At 28.6% G+C, this 24,018-nt stretch overlaps 1 protein-coding gene across 20 annotated transcripts in view; it reads right to left on the bottom strand.

The window, feature by feature from the left end:
• LOC107449585 (uncharacterized) overlaps positions 1–24,018 on the bottom strand; it is a 76,112-nt gene that overhangs the window by 19,170 nt on the left and 32,924 nt on the right. Inside the window, exons 9-17 of one of the 20 annotated variants that reach the window (XM_016065142.4) lie at positions 23,571–23,612; positions 22,046–22,090; positions 20,413–20,504; positions 18,691–18,853; positions 16,705–16,755; positions 12,165–12,516; positions 9,453–9,524; positions 4,090–4,125; positions 1,729–1,776 (exon numbers count right to left, since the gene is read on the bottom strand). In XM_016065142.4, the coding sequence (XP_015920628.3) occupies positions 1,729–1,776; positions 4,090–4,125; positions 9,453–9,524; positions 12,165–12,516; positions 16,705–16,755; positions 18,691–18,853; positions 20,413–20,504; positions 22,046–22,090; positions 23,571–23,612 (901 nt within the window). The remainder of the gene's footprint in view (positions 1–1,728; positions 1,777–4,089; positions 4,126–9,452; positions 9,525–12,164; positions 12,517–16,704; positions 16,756–18,690; positions 18,854–20,412; positions 20,505–22,045; positions 22,091–23,570; positions 23,613–24,018) is intronic. The other 19 variants (XM_071185422.2, XM_071185428.2, XM_071185424.2 and 16 more) reach the window with 19 other exon arrangements.

The raw sequence follows: 24,018 nt of genomic DNA, 5'->3' as shown, positions 1-24,018 counted from the left end.
GAATTCTCAGGAGACTAGGTTGAAATATAATTTCCCCATTAAAAGTACAGTAGGACCTTGATTATTCGAAGTAGTTGTAATAAAACCTGCCCTTTATTTTCACGAATTTACTAAGATAGATTGGTCTTTTCTTAGTCACTACAGGGTGTGTAGTTAAATATTTCAGCTAAAAATAAGCACATTTAAAAAAGAAATCCAAAGCATATTATCAATTAAAATCTCAATTAATTCTTATCTTTATTAAATTAAATGGATAAAAAGGAGATGGAAATTTTGAGATAAAACTGTTTCTGTACTACTCTGGGGACCCACATGAAAATACTTAATTAGTGAATGATCCCAAGTCAAGTTCAAGGATTATGGAACTGATCTATAAATAGATGAGTGCAAGAAGGTCATTAGCTTGCTAGTGACGAAGACGATTGGGCTTCACCAACGACGAGATTAGCAAGAGAAATAAAAAATTTCTGTTGCCTTTAGGTAAGAAAAAATATTGGCAATGTTTAGTTGGTCCATGTGATTAGCAAAAATTCGAGAGATTAAAAATTTGATTTCAGAGGGCGGAAAATGGAGTAGGAAATAGAGAATCTCTTGCAAAATGCAGCAGAGTTGCACATGCGTATGTAAGAATTCTTCCCACAGAACTCAGCCCAATATACGCACATGTGGACGCATGGATGTATTTCATCATACATTTAAAATGATTGGAGTTTTCCTACACTACGGAGCAGCGGTACAGCGAAATGGATTGTGGTTGAATGAACAGTGAAAACAGTGAATAGAACAATGCGAAAACCACACGTTTTGCGTAATTCATGGCAAGAAATGATACGGTAAAGAGAAAAATCTCATTTTGGAAAAGTGACAAATAAGCACTTTTTAAAAACATCCAATGAAAAAAGGGTAGAGGCGTTTTATTGCGTCAGCTAAAAAACCATTGAAGTTCGAGGTAGGAGGATCAAGGTTTGGGTTGAAGGCCGGAGGTAAGAAGATCAAACAGTGTAGTTCCTACCCGGAAGGGTACATGCGGACAAACACTTAAGATAACCACTGCTGGGAATGAACAGTCTTCTCTCCGCCTTTTAAGAGGTCGATCTTTTCGGAGTTATTGCAGCTTCAAGAACCTCGCTCAACTTCGTTTTTCCCGGTGACGCCCACCTTTTGAAAAAGATGCTCGACCAGTCTTTAATCGTTCTTAATAACCAGTTTTAAAATTTTTTTCTGAATAAGCTTTTCGGAGTTTGTTGTTAGATTGTCAGCTTAATATAAAAGAATGATTTATATAAAAGAAAGATGTACTGATATTTATATTTCACATCTTCCAAGCAATCATCAACAAACAAAAGCACCTTTAAGGGCTTTTAAAAAGCGAAAATAGCACCTATAAGTGCTTTTAAAAAGCGAAAATAGCACCTTTAAGCGCTTTTAAAAAGCGAAAATAGCACCTTTAAGCGCTTTTGAAAAACGCTACACACCCTGCAGTGATTACTTTATGAATTTAAAAAATAATTTTCACTGCATATTATTGAAATACGGTAAAGGTAATAAATTGCACAAGTTAATAGAAAACTTTGAAAGTATTCAGTCGGAAGGTCAATCGAGGCTCTACTGTACACATAAGAGGTGAGGATCATCCTTTCTCAGGAAAAAACAATATTCATGCACACACACTTCATTCAACAAAAACATTTACAAGCAACACCAATTAGTTACAAGAGACATACACACCTGGTGACACATCAGCATTATCATTATCACTTATCGGTTCTGGGTAAGCTTTGTGAGGCAAAGAAAATATAAGCCAAGTTAAAAGCAGCAAATAAATAAGCAAACAAATAATATTTATTTCAATCGTTTAAAATACAATTAAGATTTTCATCTTTTTACCCCCCCAAAAAAGTTATATTAGAAACTTTTAGTTGGCAAAAGTGACTACTCTTAAGAAAACTAAATTACAAGGAAAAAAAGTGACTTGCATGAGGTGAGATTTCTGGAGAGAAAAGTGCACAGTCTTTACAATCCACACATACCACCTTTTTTAATACAGTAGAGGACCTTTTATCTGGAAACGATAAAACTAGCACGACTTTTACATGAAACAATTCATGTTACGCTAAATGGCACATTTGATTCCTATTAGATATATCCCTTTAGTTCAGAGATTCTCAACCTTTTTTTTTGTTTGATTTTCTTTTTTTGTTGGGGCACATTTTTAACGATTTCGAAACTCAACGGCAGACAAAGAAAAAAAAAAGAAGTCTAAAGCTGCTTACTTACCTATAATACACTGTGTAAAATAGTTTATGATAATTTTGAGTGTAAAATAACAAAAACAGTACATTTATTAAGGGATAAGTTAATAATAAGAATACTTTAAATGAAAAATTTGACCTTGATGTTTTTTGATAATTTAATTTATATTTGGTCATAAAAATGTTTTCGCTTTTTTTCTAGTTATTAATTGTTAGCTTGTTTTTTTTATAGTTATTGAATGTTAGTTTCTTTTACATTGTTATTTTGTGATTCCTTGTTAACTTGTTTTTTTTTGTTAATAACTAATTTGTTTTGTTTTTTTTTTGCTATTTGTTGATTTGCTTTTATAACAATTAATTGCATAGCTTATTTTAATTGTTAACTTTTATTTCCCTTTTGTAAGTTAATATTTAGCTTGCTCTCTTCTGTTAATAAAAATTTTTAATAGTCATTAAATTTCCTACAAATTTTAAGATTGTCAGAGACAAGACTATTGCCGTCCAAGACACCGTTAAAACGTGGAAAAATTATAAAAAGTGCACACATATATACTTTTCTTTAATTTAAACTTTATTCAAAATAAAAAAAAAAGCATTATAATTTTGACTGTATGATTTCTAAAATTTGGTGACGTACTTTAAGAATTTGGGGGTATACAAAAGTGCACAATGGTTGAGAATCACTGTTTAGATAGTTTCAAAGCAAATGTATGCCAAGTGATATTAATATTTGTCCTTATCTGTTAGGAGATTGATTATTAAAGGATTATAAATAACTTTAAATTTGTGTTTCATATAATTTGGTGACCCATAAAACTCACAAATCCAGAATAAACTCACAAATTCCGGACAATCGGTTCTCAATTGTATTAAATAGCTGCACATTTAACAGGGTTGCCACTCAAGTCAGGAGAGGAAGAAAAAAAAACCGTGTGTTCCCTTTACACAATACATACAATATAGGAAGAGGAAAAACACAATCACTGCACTCTTGTATGAGCTGTATTGGGATAACTACACTAGTAATATAAGTGCTGAAAAATTTTACTTAAAACAGCTGAACATACTTAAATAATGCTATAATAAATGAACTAGTTTAATATAGCTGAAATATCATCCTTAAATATCCCATAGATTGCACTTTGAGTAAACAGGGAGCATAGCCACACTTTTCAACAAAAAATAAGTACCTTTTAAGCACTGAAAAAATATTTTTAATCACTTTCCAAAAAAATATCTTAATTAGGATCTGTACAGTAATAAAAACTATTTTTTTTATCGTTTTAAAGTTCTTAATTTATAAATATAAATCAATAAAATTTAAAAGCTTTACATAATTATGATAAAATAACCAGTTTCTGATAAAGATTGCAGTGAAAATTATGAAAATAATGCATTCTTTTGTAATTTATGACTACAATCGACACAGCAAAGAAAAAATCTTTTTAAAAGCACTTTTTAGAAGCACTTTTCACAAACCCCGAATAAAAAAAAAAAGCACCTACCTTCAAGGGCTTTTAAAAAACGTAAATCAAAAATAAGCACCTCTAAGCACTTTTTAAAAACATTACACACCCTGGTAAACTTTAGTATTGAAAATGAGAAACAAAATTTGCTGTATTTTCCCAGTTTAGAAAAAAAAATTCCTGTATTTGACCTGTTACTTCAAGTGATTTTTAAATTCCCCGTATTTTCCAAGTTTTCCCTGAGGAGTGGCAACCCTGTTTAAAGTCAATGAATATTACATTCAAAATATTCCTACAACAAAATATTAAAAATTCAAGCACACACACACTTCTTTCAAAATAACATTTACAACCAATTAGTTAATACACACCTGGTGACACATCAGCACTAATCGGTTCTGGGTAAGCTTGGTGAGGTAAAGAAAAAAATATAAGGCAGGTTAAAAGCAGCAAATAAATAAGCAAATAAGTCATTTCAATTAAAATATACATTTGCCCTCCTAAGCATTAGACTAACTAAAAACTTTAGTTTGAACTGTATATCAAAGCACCAACAAAAAGAACAACCCTACAAATCGTTTGGAAATAGTATTGTATCAGTATGTACTCCAAAAACAAACACTTATCCCATGCCACTCTAACAAAAATTTCATGACTGAACTTAATTTTTGACTAATTAACACAGTCTAGTGTTGTTAACCAGAATTTATAGCTATCTGACATCAAGATGCACATTTCCATGATGATGGCCACTATATTAAATCAATAATTTGTTTATTCTTTCTAAATATACACTATTTTAATTTAGAGCAAAAAAAAAAAAAAATAGTTAATTTTGTTCTATTTTCTTTAAAATAAATAAATAATTAATTCTAATTTAACCTTGGCTAACATTTAGAAAGGTTGGGAGAAAGTGTAAACAAAATCAGAATTCATGTTCAGCAATAGTACAAATTTTATTTTTACAACCAAATGTTGAAGTTAAATCAATCCGATTCCTTCATTGCGGAGTGACATTACCTCATCATTTAGCAATACTGATACTATATACCTGACTACTACCGTGGCCATTAAAAGATTGGACTAAATGCTTTACATGTCAATGGGTGAAATGAATGCAAATTATTGTTACCAAAATAAATATAATCTAATGTGCAGTAACAACCACTCAAACATTTTTTTTACATTAATTAATATATACAGTGATTTAGGACAGTGTTTCCCAAACTTATGACTTGAGTACCCTTTCTAAATTTTTAGTAACGCTGTGTACCACTAATAAAAAAAATGAATATTTTTTACTACAAAAAAATTGCACAAAATTTAAAAATCACAACTGGCTGTTGACACCATTTATTAATAACTGTTAACCCTGCAAAAAATAGCCAATAGAAAAACAAGTCATCGTAAATTTTCATGGCTAGCTTTGTTCTTCAATAAAATTTTTTGAAATTTTCGTTTGTTGCAAGATATTTCGCATAAGAATTAGTACCTCCGATAAACTGCTCCCATACCCCTGGCGGTGCGCATACCACACTTTGGGAAACACTGATTTAAGGAATATTTATTAAAATAAAGTTTTTTTTTAAATGCATTTGAAAAAGATTGTAACACTGTCTTTATTATTTGCTTTTGAACAACAAGAGGTAATTGAAAGAAAGAGCTCAGAAAGAAAGAAAAGATATTTTGAAGTTTTGCATCCAAAATAAATTTTTTTGCCAATGGTATTTCAAAGAAACCTTTTTAGCAAATGAAATATAAAAATCCATAACTATCAAGAGTTTGTCTCAAATTCATACTAGAGCAATGTGTCAACCCAAGACCATTTCAAATATTTACATACTACTTTCATTTAAGCAAAAAAGCCTTTTCTATCACTTCATAAAATAAAAACAATTTTTTAAAAAAATAAAAGAAAATTGTATTTCAGAGTTATAAGTACATATTATTGAAAATAGACTCTTACAGTCATTTATGCAAATAAAAAGTTTTATATCAAGAGCTATCGTAGCATTTTAAAGCAAAATGTTATAAACTAAAAAATTTGAATAATAAACAAGGCATTTTTTGCCTAAAAACATTACTCTACATTGCTGGGAGATTTAGCATTATAAAACTGGATAGGCAGAGAAGTGAAAGATCATTTGATTACAGCAAGATACTTTTTAAAAAATAATTTCTTTCATATATGTTTTAAATTGGTGAGTAAAAGCCATCATTAATTTAACCCAATCTGGGCCAAAGATGCACCATTTCAATAAATTTGAATATTTTTCACTAATTTAATTTTTCTGATATTCTCAAGGGTTCTGGAGAAATCCATAAATTAGTAATTCAATTGGAGTAAACATTTCCTGCTGCGAAATTTTTAAACTAAAAACGGTTATCCACAAATGAAATGTTTTGAAAATGTATAATTATTTCTTTTGAGATTTATCATATGTTTTTATGATGGATTACAGTCTTAAGTCAGTAAATAAAAAAAAATGAAATAAATTTCATAAAAACTAGCATTCAACTAAATGGTTAGTCCATTGGTTGCCTATACAAACCATTTTATTTCTTAAATAAGATCTGATTTTTCAAACACGAAATTTTTGTGTCTTAATGTAAGAATATTTCAATGAAAATACATTTTATAAAACTTCCATACTTGGTCTAAAATGGGTTAAAGTAAAATTGTGTGTTATATATTAGATATTTAAAAATTGCTACAGTTCACTATTTATTTTCTATATAGAATTCTCTATTTATATTTAATTTTTCAACTAAGGCTCGCCTCTTTAAATTCACAGTACAAACAGTCGAACCTCGTTAACGTAAAATTGGCGGGACTATCATCATTATTTATGATAACCAGATTTCATCTTATCTGATACATCATGCAAACAATTTATTACGCACTATAAATACATATTAATGACTACATTTATAAATCTTAACAATACTATTACGTACCAAACAAATTAAAATAAGCTTAAAATTTTATTAACTTTATTTAACTATTTATTTGCCCATCTGCTACTTCTAACAAAGGTGGAAAATAGAAATAGCATTCCTCAAAATGAATGATTGGCACTTTATTAGTTTGGCACAATTGATAAGCACTTTATTCACATGCTTATCTGTTGTGTCCAGTTTCCTTTCATGTTAAGCGATAAACAGCTTTGGAAATTTCATGTTAAACATGCAAAATAAAACAATTGATTGCTGACTCACATGTCCAAACATGTATTTCATGGGAAGCGATATTTCACGCTAAGCGGTTTTCTGTTAATGAGGTTCCACTGTATTGTAATAGTTATAAAATCTAAAAGTATACAAAACAAAACTGGATGACAGACACTTTAAATGCAAAATGATGCACTTTGATTCAAAATAAAATCTAATGCTAAGCTAAAAATCAGCAAGATACCAAAATAACATTCAGTAGTTGCAATTGGTAGAATATAGCCCAGACTACTTTTTAGGTAGGGAGCTGTCAGTATAAATTCAAAATCAATAAACCTCATGCTTACAACTCGTAAGTATTTATGCGTAAAAATTTTCAATTAACAGAAAATAGTGCCTAATCATATTTTTATTGAATATATATTAGCCAAACTCATACTGCAAACTAGAGAAGAAACACTAAAAATTTTGCATTACAGATAGGTCACAATTTTTTAAAATTTTAATATGCTTAAAATTTTAGTCTAAATAATAACTTTTATTTAACCCATTTTTTGGCCAAAGGCACGTAAAAGCACCATTTCAACTATTATTTTTTAATTAACATTGCGGCCATATTATTTTTACTAATTTTATTTTTTTGTTAACTTTAAGGGTTTAGAAAATATTTATAAAATATTAGTAATTCAATTGTAGTAAACATTTTTTGCTCAAAAACCTTCATAAGTATGTTAGTTTCTTTAACTTGAAACTGTTATTGACAAATTAAACTTATTCAAAATGTGTAACTATTTAACCTTTGGATTAATCATATGTTTTTATGATGGATTAAAGTTGTGAGTTCTGAAAATAAAAAAAAACTTAGTGGCAGGGTTCATACAGAGATCAGAAGAAGAAATCCAAGGAGTATCCAAGGAGTCCAAAATTTAAAAACTTTGCGTAAAAGATAACCAGAGAGTTTTTTTTTTTTTTTTTTTTTTTTTAAATCAAAGATCAGTTACTATAAAGAACTTGCAAAAATGTATATTTTGCATAAGATATTATTTTCTAGCCTTTTTGAAATAAATTTTGACTTTGTCAAACTTCATCAAGAATATGAAAGTTATAAGTTATGTATGAAAGTTATAAGTTATGTGTGAAAGTTATCACTTTCACACATAAATTCATTTTCCAGGTTCAAATATTTCAATAAATGTTGTTAAAGCACATAGTACAGATGCTAAAGATTAACATAAAAACCTACCAATCTTACATTTTAAAATTTGAATACATAAAATCTAAGGCATTTATACAAAGAAAAAGAAACAGTAAATCATTAATTAAGTTTGCTTGTAATATGTAAAATTATTTGCTGTTACTTTTTTCTTCAACTCTTCCAATTAAATTTTTTTTTCTTTTTAAGTTTTTCTTAAACCATTAAACTTTGACAGCTAAGTTATATTGTTTCGTTTCCCTGCACGGGCAGCAAATTCATCAGCAGACTTAGTAAGTTCATCTATGCAACACAATAATCTAAGGAGTTTCTAAGAACTAATTTGGAAATCTAAGTAGTTCCAAGTACTCCTTGGAGACCTTTTTATTTCCAAGGAGTTTCTAAGGAGTCTGTACGAACCCTGTTAATGTTTAACTAAATGATTTATTCATTGATTTGGTTAATAGTGTGTATATGCACCATTTTATTTACTCAAGTATTATTTGTAATGTACAAAACTTATTTTATGTCTTAATGAATATAATTTTAGTATATTTCAATGAAAATAATACACTTTTTAATATTTCTATGGTTGGCCAAAAATTGGTTAATTGGTTTAAGAAAGTATATACCTTAAAATAGCATTAACCTTAAAAAAGCTTATTCAGCAATTCTGCTAATGCAAAATTGCTTAACAAAACATATGTTTTAACGATTTTTAAAGATAGAAATCTTAAAAAGCACAATTTAAAAATTAAAAAAAAACACCTCAGACTATATGGACATTTTGGCTGGTTGTATTAAGAATGATTTAGTACAGTTTGACCTTGATTTTACAAATTGATTGGAACCGACAAATTCGTTAGTTAAATCAAAGAAATTCGTTAAATCAAATATAAATTTTTGTGAAGAGTAAGGTATAAAAAACACTAATGATATGGAAAAAAGTTATTGTTTACTACGAGCTTAAAAATTACAAGTTATACGTTAGGAAATCAACTTTAAAATTATCTTAATTCTTTAATACTACTTGCTTTTAAAATTTAATACATACATATAATTACACACTTGGATTAAGGTGTGAAATATTCAAAATTTTAAAACGTGAAAAATTCAAAGTTTTACTTAGGATGGGCAAATTTTTTGCCAGGACCAGTCCTTCGTTAAATCAAAGCTAAAAATGTGTTAAATGATAGCATTTTAGCACTCTTTTTGTCAGGATAGAAAAAATATTCGTCAAATCAGAGAACTTTTTAAATTAAAGTACGTTAAATCGAGGTTCAACTGTAATAGTTCTGTTATTTTTTTTATTCCCTGAAGTTTGGTGAAGGACAATTTTAATGATCGGATTTTTATTAAAATACGAATTACCAGTACTCGGACTATCTCCAAATGCAGCAGCAAAATTGGCATCGGACGCAAAAGCATCAGCAGATCCAAATCCTAAAACAAAATAAAGATACATTTTAAAATGCCTTTTTGAGTCAACTAAAAGTGGGCAAAAGCTTTTTTTTGTCATATTTAAAAAAAAAATTAAAACACACCTTAAAATAGAGAGCCTGAAAAAATTTTATATTTCTAAATCTAAGCAATTAAACTTGTTTTTTCTTTTTTTTTCTTTTTTTTTCTTTTTTTAAAAAAAGAAATGCTTATTTTGAATCTCACAGTGAGCTAAAGAAAAAAATCAAGACATTTTCCTTAAAAAAATCAGTACTTATTTTGGGATAAATACTTTTACTTTAAGTACAAACTAAAATATATAAAATTTGCTTCTCATAGAATTAAAAACTGTAAAGAGAATATAGGGTCACTTCTGCAGCTAAAAAAGAATATTTTATTGCAGTGGGTTGGGTACCCTCCCACATAATATACAGTTTGACTTCTATTTAATAAACTTTCATTTTGCATATTTTTCGAAGAACCAAGAACCTTTTGGAAATTTCTTTGTAAAATAACTTCCAAATATCGATATGAATTTTCTATTTAACGAACTTTTTTTTAACATCCACTTTTCCTATTTCCCAAAATATTTTGGAACATTTCAAACTTGTTAAACACAGTTGATGGGGGAAATGACCACAGTTGATGGGGGAAATGACCTTGAATTGATTTTCGAAGCCACTTAACTTTTAAAGAAAGCGGCAATATCCCTTTCCCTTTTTGTTTGCATTTTATTCAGAAATTCATGCCAAAAATCAATTTATTGATTATGTTTTGATATCAAGTTATGACCAATGAAAATCAATTTATGATTATTGATGATATTTTTGTATACTTTTTCTATGTTTTTAATGCTCTAACGTTTTAAGTGTTTATAATCTTTTAATGTTACATTTTATTAGATGTCAATTAATGGTCAATGTTAATTCTTCTAGTATGCCTGCACTAAGTGTTTGCACACTCCAGCAAACTATGTATGTATCAAGTGCCGCTGCTAAAAATAAAAAAAAATTACAAATTGTTTTGCTCATGGAAGTTGTGAGCAAAGGGTATATGCCCCCCTCAATAATTAGAAATCTCTTGAAAACTCCTTTTCAATGTTTAAGACAAATGAAAAATTAAAAGAAACTGAGAAAATTAAAAAAAAAAAAATTCCTGTTTTTCTTTAACATTCCCTTATTTTTATCAAAATTTTACTGATTTTTCAGGTTTTTCTAGAGTAAATATATATTGTGATAATTCTAGGTAGGTTGCCACCCTGTTAAATTTACTGTTTAAAAATTCTATAATTACTGTATTCTTGATAGGAATCTCATTTTTAAAATCAGATGTTTGTTAGTTACCATTTCATTCGATTCTTCATATCAACGGAATGATTTTAAAAATGATCATTTAATAATTGAACTATTCACAATTAGAAAAGAACTAATAAATGTGAAACCATAAAAGAGCCCCCATCCCACAATATTCCTTACAGCAATTGCTGCAAATTAGCGTATGACACCTGAATTCATCACCAACAGGTTTTGATAGAGTTTTTCATAAAATGACTCACTTATAAAAAAAGTTTGAAACAATGCAGGCTAGGCAATATGCCTGGACAATGTATATAAAGGAATAAGCATTCCTTAAGTTCTGACAAATTTTTTCTTTTTTTTTTTGATTTTATGCATTAGTTAAAATAAAAAAGGTTTGACCAAAAATCTGAATTTTTCAATTCCACAAATAGATTTTAAAATTGATAGTAGATAAGGGGATGTTCTGAATACACGTACAAAACTAGAAATATCAGGGAGGAAAGCTAAAATTTTGGAATTTTTTTTTTTTTACAAAACAAATTTTTTTTAATACAGGAAAATCTAGCATAACAAGACAATTATGAGACTTGGTAGTTTTTTAGGTTCCAACTAATTTGCAGCATTTGGTAACAATGTAACTCAAACTTTCATAAGACAGAGCGTAAATTGAAGTTTAAACACCCTAGCTCGTCAGAAAGTAGTCAAATTTTTGATTGGAAATAACTTTTTTAAAACAGCCAAGAAACCCCTAAAACTCTTTCCGCCAGGTTTGAATTTCCAGTAACATTTAAGTGCTTTAACTGATGAGGAAGTATCTGAAATACTGATTGCAATATTCCTCACTTGCATACACATATCTGTTAACATTGGAGAAATAAAATAGAGATTTTACGAGAAACATTTTTAAGGCTACAAGTAATGCTTTGATACATCATGCATAATCACATTTAGCGAAGTAAAAAATATTTACATAAAATTTAACAGGGTTCCCACTCAATTTTACAAAAAAAATTACCTAACTTTTTCAGGTTTTCCCTGACGCGTAGCCCTGTTTTAATCTAAAGAAGACCTCTTTTTAACCAATATTTATAATTACTTATACTTTAAATACTAAACATACTGCAGTACTGGAAATAGCACTATCTGTTGAGGAATAAGAAGTATTTTTGCCCTCAACGGATATTTTATCAGCAAATTTTTTTTTTTTCATTTCTTCCACAATTGAGGAGAAATTTGAGAATATCTGGATAAACAGGAGATAGTCATACAAAAGTCTTCTTTAAAAAACAAGAGATTTGACAGGTACATAAAAAATTTAGTAAAAAATAGATGCCATGAAACTTACCATTTGTGAAAGTTGCAAAATTGGTGTCTTGAGGTTGAGACTGTGGTGTCAGTTGACCACCCCCACTGCTTCCTCCCCCTCCTCCACCAAAGAGGCTGTCAGCGAAAGGGTTTCCGCTCATATTATTCAAACCAAGGAGGTCGTCACTTGGCATTGCAGGAGAATCATTGACATGCATTGTGTCAGTAGAGGAAGTATTAAATAAGTCTAAGATTTTTTGATTGGCCACAGGAGTTGTACCACCCACAGGAGGTTCAGAGGGAGAGGACAAAAATGGATTTGTCTTGGCTGCTGCAGCAGACGTCGGAGATTTTAAGTCAGTTGAGGCACTCATTTCTTTTAAACGTCGTTCCTACATACAAAATTTATGTAAGAATAAAACAAAAATATCTAAATTGCTTTTTTTTTAATTTTTGACGCAACAAAAGAACTTATTACAAATGGTAAATCGCATTAAGAGGATGTCATGCCAGGGAAGAAAATCTTCGTTGCAAATTCTGTTTCTCCTTTATTACTCATTTAAAATTTAAAACAAAGAAAAAATAAGTTCAGACAAACCTAGATTATGCCATGAAATTTAAAATACTGGAAAGAAAATCTATTCATATAATAAAATAAAGAGTGTGTGTCTGTAGGCTGGATTGTGGGTGAATGGTCGACTAAGAATACAAAATTCAACATGAAGCCGAATGAGTACAATTGTAAATTTTTCACAAAACCCAATTTTTGATTTTATATCAATTTTTAAATTTAAAGGCATTTACGAAATTGAAATTTCTCAGAATTTTAGCGGAAGCCATTGTTTTAAAATATGCCATAGTTGATTCAGTTTTGTAAAATATTTTAAAGACAACACCAGTGGTGTTGGTTAGCTTATAACTCAAATCAAAAACATTGTTTATTGAGAGTTATGAAATACTTAATTATTTTTTATTAATTATGCCAGGTTATACGTAAGATCGTGATCATGCCAGCATCAGCATACGACGACAGCGGATTAATATTTTTAAGGTTATGTAAAACCAAGCTTTAATTTTGTTTATAGTTATACTTTGAACCATGTTACAATAAAACTAAATAATTTAAAATAAACTGTTATTGAAATTTAAAAAAAAAAAGACTCAAGCTGAAATGCTAAACTACAGGAAAAAAATGGTACGAATTTGTCAATGATAAATTTTGGTAACAGTTACAAATTAAAGTGAAAAAATGAGTAATTAGTAACTGTTAATGATTAACGTGATTTTAAATTATTAAACATTATGTTAAATTTTTATTTGTAATTAAAAATGTTTGTTCAAAAAATAGTCTAACCCATTCAACACTCACTCTTTTTTTTCTTTTGAATATTGTTATAAAGATTTTGTTTTTAAAAAAATAGGAATATTAATTTTTATTAAATGTAAAAAAAAAACCTTTATTACCAATATTTTGTCAAAGTTAAAAACCAAAAAAACCAGACATTGTTGAAATAAAATGCAAAATTCATGAATAGATTTTAAGAGGAAAAATAGCTGAAATCTAAAGTGCTTTTTATATTTAATTTACACATAAACTGAAATGTTTCACTACAAACATAAAAATGTTGAAAACAATTTTATAGCTCCATTATTCCAAATAATTGATCATTTAAATAAAAATATCAGCAAATAAAATAACACTTTGAAATACTTACTTCAGATACTCCAAAGCAACATTATCAAATAGTAAAATCAAAGTATAATAAAACATCAAGAAAAAAGTGCTAAAATAATAACTTATATTTATATTAATATATGGGAATATCATATGAAGGATCGTGACGACAAGTGAAAAAGCCTGAAAATTTTAAGTACAAAAAATCTATGTCAATTAATATACCACACATGTTTTGTATTTAACATAATTTTCTAAAATAAGATTTATAATTAAATTACTTACCAATAAAGAATATCAAACTTTTATAGTAATTAATTTAGGAAAGAACTTAGTTCTTACAAGAATCTAGATCATGGATTTTTAGAAACACGAATTTTAAAACTGCATGAATACGAATTGTGATATTGGATTTTAAAATCGCTTGAATATGAATAGTGATATTGGATTTTAAAAGCAATGATAATACTAATCGTTATGCGTAGCTTTTAAATCACAGAAAAATACAAAAATCGACGTTTGATATTAAACGCATGAATACAAATTGCAATATCGGACTTTGAAAACTAATGAATACGAATTATGACACTGGATTTTAAATTCCCGTGAATACGAATCGCACAATAGATTTAAAAATGTGTAAATACAAATCGTGTAATGGAATTTTTAAATTGTAGGAGTACAAATCGCTATGAAAGATTTTTAAATCACGTAAATACGAATCACATATTTAAAAAATTAGGTAAAAGCTTTTAAATTAGGTAAATACAAGTCTATGTTTGACATTTAAACCGCGTAAATAAGATTTGCAATATTAGCGGTTAAAGGCACAGTTCCAAATATTCAAAATGACAAAAGTTCGCCAAAGCAGAAGAATCAAATTGGATCTCTGCTCATTGGAGGAAGAATAACATGCATGTAAATTCTCTATAACTGAAATGATCAAAAGTTTCAAAATTTTAATTTTAGATGGTGAAATCTCATTAAAATTTCTTCGGATTAGAAGCTTTTGATCAGCGAAAGTCCAAGAACCAATTGTCTTGAGAAACATGGAATTCCCCGATGTTCCCAGTATGTCCTGCTCTTAATATTTAGACCCAGATGGATAATAATAAAGAATAAAAAAAAGAACGGAATTCTGGGATACTCCTCAGAGTATCAATCACCCGTGATCAGAGATAAATTTATCATGAGATTTTTCTAGTTCCAATTTTTAGCTTGATAGGTGGAGCCACTAACTTACCAAGAATACACTAACAATACTTTTTATTTATCTGAGAATGTCGTTAGATTTGGATATAATAATAATTATACTTTGATACGATGCAATGAACTATTTCTAATTCAATAATTTTGCTTCTCTCCAGAGGCAAAACTGAAAAATGTTACCTTAACCATTGATTGAACAAACTTAAAAACTAAAAATTCATTTAAGCACCTCTTTCTTAGCTTTGGTGCTTTCACAACAAGCATTCATGAAATTTTATGTAGCTTTTCTCTAAAATTTAAACAATAAATTTTAAATCTTATTTTTTTTAAACAAATAGAAATGATTTCCTTTTATTTCAGAAAAAATCTTCATCTAAATTTTATCATTAAACCCATTGGCGTCATTATTCTTTTAATTTTGCCCACTTGCTAAACTGCCAGTGAGTTAAGGAGTTGTGTAATTAAAACAAAGCAATTTGTTCACATCAATTTTACACCTATACTTTTCCTTACTTGGTTATATAGGGTTTACAATAAGATGTTCAGCAGATACTGTACTTCCATCACTGCATGAATTGTGTGCTTATTTACAACTTGTAATCCCATTAGATGTTATGACAAAGAAACTATTAGTAATACCAAACAGTACGTGCTGTTAATTAAAGTTCCCACAAAACCAATGAAACTTAGGCATGAAATTTAAATATTGTTATGATGCATGCAAATATAATAATAAATACAAAAAAAAGATTTCAAAATTGTGGTTGAAGTGTTCTGAATTCTATAATTAAAAAATTCAGAACATTAATATCTAAGTTTGCGTTCAGAATATAAAAGGCTTCTTACGTGTCTTTTAAATTAAGCGTACAGATTTTGAGAGGTTTTTCAAAAATATGATTGTTAAAAATTTTGTAATATAGGAATATCTTTTTTTCCTTTGTAATTGTTTTTCGTAATTATGCAAAAAATAAGATTTTAGCCAAATTTAAAAAAAAAAATTGATTTCAAATTTTCAAAGATAAATTGTAGCAGAAATTTACACAGGTCTGAAGCAAAATTTTAGCAGAAACTTATTACAGGGTGTCCGAAATCAGGCAGAAAGTTTTCAAACATTAATAACAGAAAAACTGTTAAGGTTAAAAATAAAAATGCGAACAGTTATTGTTGCAAACTCACATGTCAGGTCATACATTTTAACTGGCTTTAATTAGAAAAAAAAATTGGACCAGGTAATATTTCATTATTTTATTTAATAGTTGGAAAGTTTTTGAATGGTAAGCAATGAAATTTTTTACAAATGGCAAAATAAAAATATTGTGTAAAAGGGGTTGAATAATTACTTAGAAATCGAAACTGAAAAAAGTTTTATTTTCTAATTAACATATTTGAGGTCACTACTGAGTTCTAGAACGTGAAGATCAGATCATTAGATCAAAAATTATTGATGGTGGACCATTCTTTTTTGCACACTGAACATTGCACATAGAATCAGGGTTAAACAGACTTTTTAAAACATTAAGTTTACCATATTATATACACTTATATAAATGGAAGAAGGCAATGATTCCTTTAATGTTGCTTAAAAGAATCAATATTATCTATTTAATTATAAAGTAAACTGGTTTTGAAATCTTTTTTTTCTTTGTGAAAGAGAAAAAGTAAAGCAAGAAGAAAGCTTGAAGAAGAGCATACTGACCGAATCCTCCCACGCAGGTTGTTCCCAAAGAAGAGGAGAGTCATTGTCAAACTAAAGCAGAAAAGCAATTAATTTATTCAATTAAATTAGTAAAAAGCATTTTTCAACTACAACACCCATAAACTGCATTTCAGAAACATTCAAGTTTATAGAGAGAATTTTATTTACAGAAATAAAATTTTAATGATGATAAAACCGATATGTGTCACTCAGGGTTGCCACTCAAATCTGGAGGAAAAAAATTCCTGTATATATTATACACAATGCATTAAGAGGAACACAACAATTACTGTGCTCTTGTGTGAGCTAACTATATTGGGCTAACTATACTAGTTTTAAATGCTGGAAAAACAGCTGAACATACTTAAATAATACTAGAATAAATGAAATATCATGGTAAAATATCCCATAGATTACGCTTTGAGTGGTCACTTTTTTTTAAAAGACGTAAATAAGAAACAAAATTCCCTGTGTATTTTCCCAGTTTGTTAAGAAAATAAAAACCTGAGTACCTTGAATTTCCCCTGTAATTTAGCTGATTTTTAAAATCCCTGTATTTGAGATTTTCCCTGTATTTGAGATTTTCCCTGTTATCCCTGTAGAGTAGCAAACCTAAAACTTCAATTTTTTAAGCTACATTTACCAAAACATTTAAGAAAATGCAGTTTTTTTTTCTAATAATTTTTCTTTCTTCTCTTTGCTGTTTTCTGCTTCAATAAACACATGAAATAGATAAGAGCAGTTTAGGGAAAATTTAAGGGTTGAGGAATAAAATATGAATATTAATAGTGTTTGAAAAGTACACCAACAGAAAAGCTTTATTTCCTTTTAAATGTTTTCATTAAAAAAATCTACTCAATTATGTTAAATTTTTTTATATTATTTTACTCTGGTTTTACATTATTAAATTATAAGACCAAATATTAATCTACTTTAGGTAATTAGTGGCTCTTTTGGAACAACTCAACTTAATTGTAACCGTGACAGTTACGATCGAAAACTTGAACTCTAACTTTTCATTGTTTTTTTCCCAATTTGTAAAGAAAAACTCAAAATTCCCTTCATTCGCCCTGTTATTTTAGGCGATTTTTAAATGTCCTGTATTTTCAAGTTCTCCCTGTGGAGTGGCCACCCTGTTAAATAAAAATGTAATCCATCCTAGTGTTTTGCAAAAATTATAACACATAGGACCATTTGTCTCATTTTCGACCATAGCTTGACTAGGGGCAAGGGTATACAGCTGTCCCCAGGCCCTCAAATCCAATAGAAAGTTTATTTTACGTTACATTCCTTAATGAACTTTTTTAAACAAATTATCAGTACAGTGTAAAATCCGTCAGTTTTAAGTTAGCTTCTTCATTAATCTATTGTATGAACACAATCCATATTTCGCAAATCAATGGCTTTCTAAGGCTGAATTCAGCTAAATTTTCGCAATAACGATGAACAAATTTGGCCAATCAAATGCTTGCATTTTTACATATTGCAAAATGCGGTATGTTTACAAAAATACAGGTTTCCGATTGGCTTAATTGAGCCATCGTAATTGCGTAAATTTAGCCCTACTGTCAGCAAGGATGATTTTTTCGCTTCTAGATGACAAAGTTAATCAGAAAACTGCATTCGGACATAGAATTATCAGAAAATTAATAAAGTGAACAGTACGATATTTTGTTTGATCACTGGAGAGGGTGCGACTTTATAGCTATTTTAGATTCTAGTCAATTTTCTTGTTATCTATAATGAGGTGAAAATTTTAAATACCTCAAAATTAAATACATTTAAATTCCACCATATTAAATATCTTCATTACTGAAGTAGTGAATCCGTGGGGCCCCCTAAGAAGTTTTTACCCCTAGCCCCAATTAGACTGAGTCGGGCCCTGATTTCGAAATATCACTGATTAACTTTAATTCTGTTAGAAATTTCAAAAAATAAATTTCACGCTTAAATGTCAACGATGGCATTAAAAAGTGCCATACTCACCTTCAGCTGATTCATAACTTCGGCTTCCTCCTCGACAGCCTTCCGGGCAGATTCATCAACCTTGACTCCATTCATTTCTTGCTGGGGAGAGTTCTCACCGGCACTACAGAAGGCAATGCTCGTATTGGACAAAGCATTAACAGCATTTTGAAACGTGGTCGCTCTTATATTTGGTAATCGCAGGCAGACAAACAGAAAAAATAACCAAGCAAATAAAAATGAAAACAAAATTAAAAATCATGCAAATAAATTAAATGCATCATGCAAATCAAAAATCATGCAAATAAATAAAACATACAAACAAAAGAAATGACTGGACTTGAAATAAACATGCTGCAACTAAGACAGGATGAGCAACCTCTATGAAACAAAGCAGAGAGGTAGCAGAGAGGGTAGAAAATTAAAAGAAAATGGTTGAACTGATACAAATTAATAACTAAACGATGTATCTTAAAAAGAAATATAATTTTAACAGTGCAAATAATAGTTTACATTATAACTACATCAATTATTGTCACATCCATTAATTAACATTGACAACAGATTTTATAGTTCAGCATGGAAGGTGTTTTCTACACTAGGAAGAGAGGCAAGCTCTTGAATGCCTATACTTCTGGGTTACTGTTTTTGGTGAGTCTTGAAGCCATTTGGCTCAGACAGTGATCATTGTGTTTTGAAACTCAAGTAGTATTTCTTGCATATGTGTGTATATTTACCAGATTTATTACTAATGTTTAAAAAAAGTCGTCATTTAATTGTCATTCGAAAACCTGTCATTTCAAGACGCAAGAATGATAAAATTTGAAAAAAGACTAATTATGAAAAACTTCTTACTTTGTTAACAAAATACCAACTTCAAAATTTAAACCTAAGTGATAATTTGTAAAATGAACTTAATCTCGCTGCTAGGAAAATATGGTAACACTAGTGTATGATGGAGTAGCAAAAGCAAACAGTAATAAACAAGTAAAAAGAGGTTTAATCAGAAATCTAGCAGCCATGTCACACTTTTCAACACTACATTTCTAAATAATAAAAACAAATTTACACTTCTAACTCACCAGAATTACTTAATATCTTTTAAAACAGAGATTTGAGCACGAATATGATTCACAACAAGTAACTTTCGAATCAGGTAAATACGAAAATCGATGTTTGATATTAAAATAGAGAGAATATGAATGGCGATATTAGCGATTCCAGCTCTGTTTTCAAATATTAAAATCAATGCAAATCTGATAAACCAAAAAAATAAATAAATAAATGAAAATTAAGGAAGAATCACTTGTAAGAAAATTTCAAGGCCCATGTTTTATTTTTGAAACATTGGCACATAAACTGTTAAAAAGTAGAACTCACAAAATAGAATAAACAGAATTGAATTAACAGAAAAGCAATTTTAAATTCAAAGCCTGTGTCCTATTTTTGAAGCATTGGCACGTAAACTGTTAAAAAATAGAATATACAGAAAAGCAATTTTGAATTCTAAGTCCATGTCCTATTTTTTGGAACATTAACATGTCAACTTAAATAGAACTAACAGAATAGAATTAACAAAATAGATTTACCAGAAAAACAATTTTGAACTCAAAGCCTGTCCTATTTTTGGAACATTGGCAAGTAAACTGTTAAAAAATAGACCTAACAGAATAGAATTCAATTTTAAAGAAATAGAACAAATGAAAATGAAACCCACAATAATAAAGAATCTAAATTAAATACCTTGCAGCAGCAGACGCAGCAGATGTGGAACCTTTTCTTCCTTCCAGAGTAGCCAGATGTTGTTCCAGAGCTTCAAGTAAACTGCTTGGAGCCTTTCAATTTAAAATGTTTTAAATTATTAATTAAAATGGGTAAAGAACAAATATATCTTTCATGAGTTAAACAAGTCTGCAATGTTATAAAAAAACAAAGATTATTTTTTCTTTTTTGCAATTAAATAGAAAATTAAACACTTTCCAGAAATCTGTGCTCATTGAATAGTAAAAAGTTTTACATATCTACCAGTTGATAATATTTTTGGAGTAAGTAGCCTCACTGCACCAGAAAGATTAAATTTTTAGGATACTTTAAAAATAAGTGCAGGAATTTTTCGTAAAACGTGTCAATAAAATCCACTAGGTTTTCACAATTTAAATGAAAACTTATAAAATTGCCTATTTTTTTTCTTTTTTTATTTTTGTATTAAAAAAATCATAAAACTAATTGTATGTATAATACATGTATTTTTGGGTTTATTGCAAATATCATTATGAGTACTGACATTTAGTTTTAAATAAACTCTCTCTCTCTCAACACATTACAATTACACTGGTACTGCCATCTGGTGTATGGATTGAGAAATAATCAATATCCCAGGCATCAGAAATTGATTGTTTAAATCTTTTTCACTTTCAGTTCAGGAACATCACAGGCATGAGAAATAAAGTGAAAATTGAGGTAGTCAATTTGATAGGAATTTGAAAGTTGAACCACCAACAGCAGAGCTTTTAAATGGAGATAGTGTGGCTACTGTTGTATTTAGGCAACCTTCATACATACATGCTCAATAATTGATTGTAACATTAAAACAGGGTTGTCACTCAAATTTGGAAAATATTCCCTGTGTTTTTCCTGTACATATTATACACAATCTATTAAGAGGAAAAACACAATCATTGCACTGAGCTATATTGGGCTAAACATATTTATTAGTTTTAATTGCTGAAAAAACACATCAGAACATACTTAAATAATGCTATACTAAACTGAGTGGTCACCATTTTTTAAAAGGCAAAAATAACAAAATTCTCTGAATTTTCTCAGTTCGTAAATGAAAGAATCAAAATTCCCAGCAATTTAATGTTATTTTAGGTGAGTTTTAAATTCCCTGTATTTTTTAGATTTTCCTTGTGGAGTGACAACCCTATTAAAGAAGTTCACTCTTTTAGAAATCTCATGCATAAGAGTGCAGACCACAGGAAGATACAGGTTAATTTTAATTCCTGAATCGATAGAATTTGTGGCGATCGAAAATCCACTATTTTTACAATTCATTTTTCATACACTTTATTCTTAATAAATGAACACAAGATTTAAACCCTTAACTAAATGCTTTCATATAACAAACAAGATGATAAAGCATAGAAAAATAACAAATTGCAGTGCTACTTTTAATGGATAGAAATTTTTGATACACTTAGGTTAGATTTCAGAAAAGAGATTAATAATTAATTTTTAGTATGAATAAGATATGTTAGTAGATAGATTTGAAATATATTTTGGTAGACACGTTAAAATAACATTTAAGAGTATATTAAATTCTGAAAGAAAAAGATCTTTTAAAAAAATAAAATAACCCAAGAAAGTAACTCACATGTGTAGAACTAAAGATAGGGAGATTTCCAAAGCGTTGTGCCAACTAATGGGAGGGTAAAAAGTGCCATAACAAAAAGAAACAAAAATTAAAAAAAATTTCATGCAATTCAGAAACAAAACACATGCTTGTTTATGAATGTTTATAATGAAAAGACAGGGTAGCTAAAGTAATTTCACTTAAACCAATCCATCATTTTGCAATTAACTCACTAAAATATAGCAGGCAATTTAAGCATGACCTAAAAATTTATTTTTCTTAATTACAAAAGAGATTTATCTTAAAATACCCAAGCTTCAAACAAAAATTATACACATCACTACACATAGGCATCTGATGGTAAAAAGAAAAAATTGTGAAATTAAGAAGGAAAAAAAAAGCATTCAATATGTGACAAGCACCAAAAAAAAAAATTAAAGACATGGATATAAAACAATCAGCCTAAGGGCCAAATGTGTTGCTTTAATGATTTCAATGGCCTACTAGTGGCCCATGTGTTATCTAATGAAAAAAAAAAATCATTTGCATATTGTTTACCATAAAAATAAAAAAATGCAATACAATTTTTAAAACCATTTTCCATAAAGTATCTACATGGTTTATATTTAATTTGTGGAAAAATGCATCTAGTTTTCCCGTATTATACACAGGAGCAATTAAAAAAAAATTATGCACACAGTTTTATTTAACTCAGATACTGAAATATAACATTAACACACAAAAATTCTTAAAAACAAAAAATTAAGTCATATGCATTAATTTCAACATAAAATCGCTATACTTTCTATGTACTATGTGGTTGCATTTTACAATGTGATACAATGTATTAATGTTAATACAAATCAAAATCGTAGTTCTCAAATTAAAGAATCTCAAAAGACTATCATTAACTACCTGCAAACAGTGAAAAACAATTGCATGATTGAAAAATAGTCAAAGATCACTTTAAACAAATTTTCTAAAAATTTCAACAATGTTAAGATAGAAAATTAATAATTTTGTAACAAGGGTGTTTAAAAAGTTGTTATTCTATTTTAAAAAAATCTTTAAGAAATAAATAAAACCTGAAATTTTTCTTTCTTTTTCAGAATTCTTAACCTCTTTTTCTAAGTTTTTTTGCAAATATTTTACTTTTTTTCTTAAGTAAGCCTCCATTTTTTTTTAAAGCAGATTTGAAATGCCCTTAATTTTCTATGTCCTCCCTGAGGCATATGAATCCTAATCTAAATTATAATGAAAAAATTAAAATTTTATTCACAAATTTAAAACATTTTACTTATAATAGAAGTTTTCTTGCAAATCTGAAAATTTTTAAAACAGTAAATATAAATGGGAAGCCAACGATGGGATTCTCATCATGCTTTCGTAAATTTGGCCATTTTCTAAGAATTTTACTTATGAATATTAATAGAGAATTTATAAACTCAATTATTTCTAAGCACAGAAGTTCAAATGAATGGCCCAATTAAAACCAAAAATTAAAAACATTAGAAAAATACAAATTAAATAGCTTTTCAAAACATACCTTGGTCAAATCTGGTATATCACCTTTGTCAATTCCAATATTCTGCAAAACATCCAAAATTATAAATTTCAACTCATTAAAGTTTGGCAATATTTTCAAATACAGTTGAAATACAACTGAACACTAGAAAAGTCAATTTATTAAAAATTTTGAAACCACTTTTGAGGTGCACAATCTTTTTCTGAGAAGGATCACAGAAAAATCATTTTGGAATTTAAAGACTGCATTGAACTCAGTTCTTATGTCAATTGGAAATTTAATTAATCTATATTGCTCTTATATTGAATTAAATATGTTTTTAAAAACATAAGACAGGGTATGTTTGCATAATATATTCAAATAAATAAACACTCAAAGTATTGCATACTTAGTTAATTTAGATTATAGCAAGTTTCTAATTTTCCCAAAGGAAAATCTAATTATTACACATGAATTACACACATTTTTC

Source organism: Parasteatoda tepidariorum, chromosome 5 (genome assembly GCF_982258835.1).
Source record: "Parasteatoda tepidariorum strain Cologne lab strain chromosome 5, Ptep-v5.0, whole genome shotgun sequence".
Lineage (NCBI taxonomy): Eukaryota > Metazoa > Arthropoda > Arachnida > Araneae > Theridiidae > Parasteatoda > Parasteatoda tepidariorum.
Note: the sequence above shows the minus strand (reverse complement) of the source record. Positions and strands in the feature narration are given on the sequence as shown.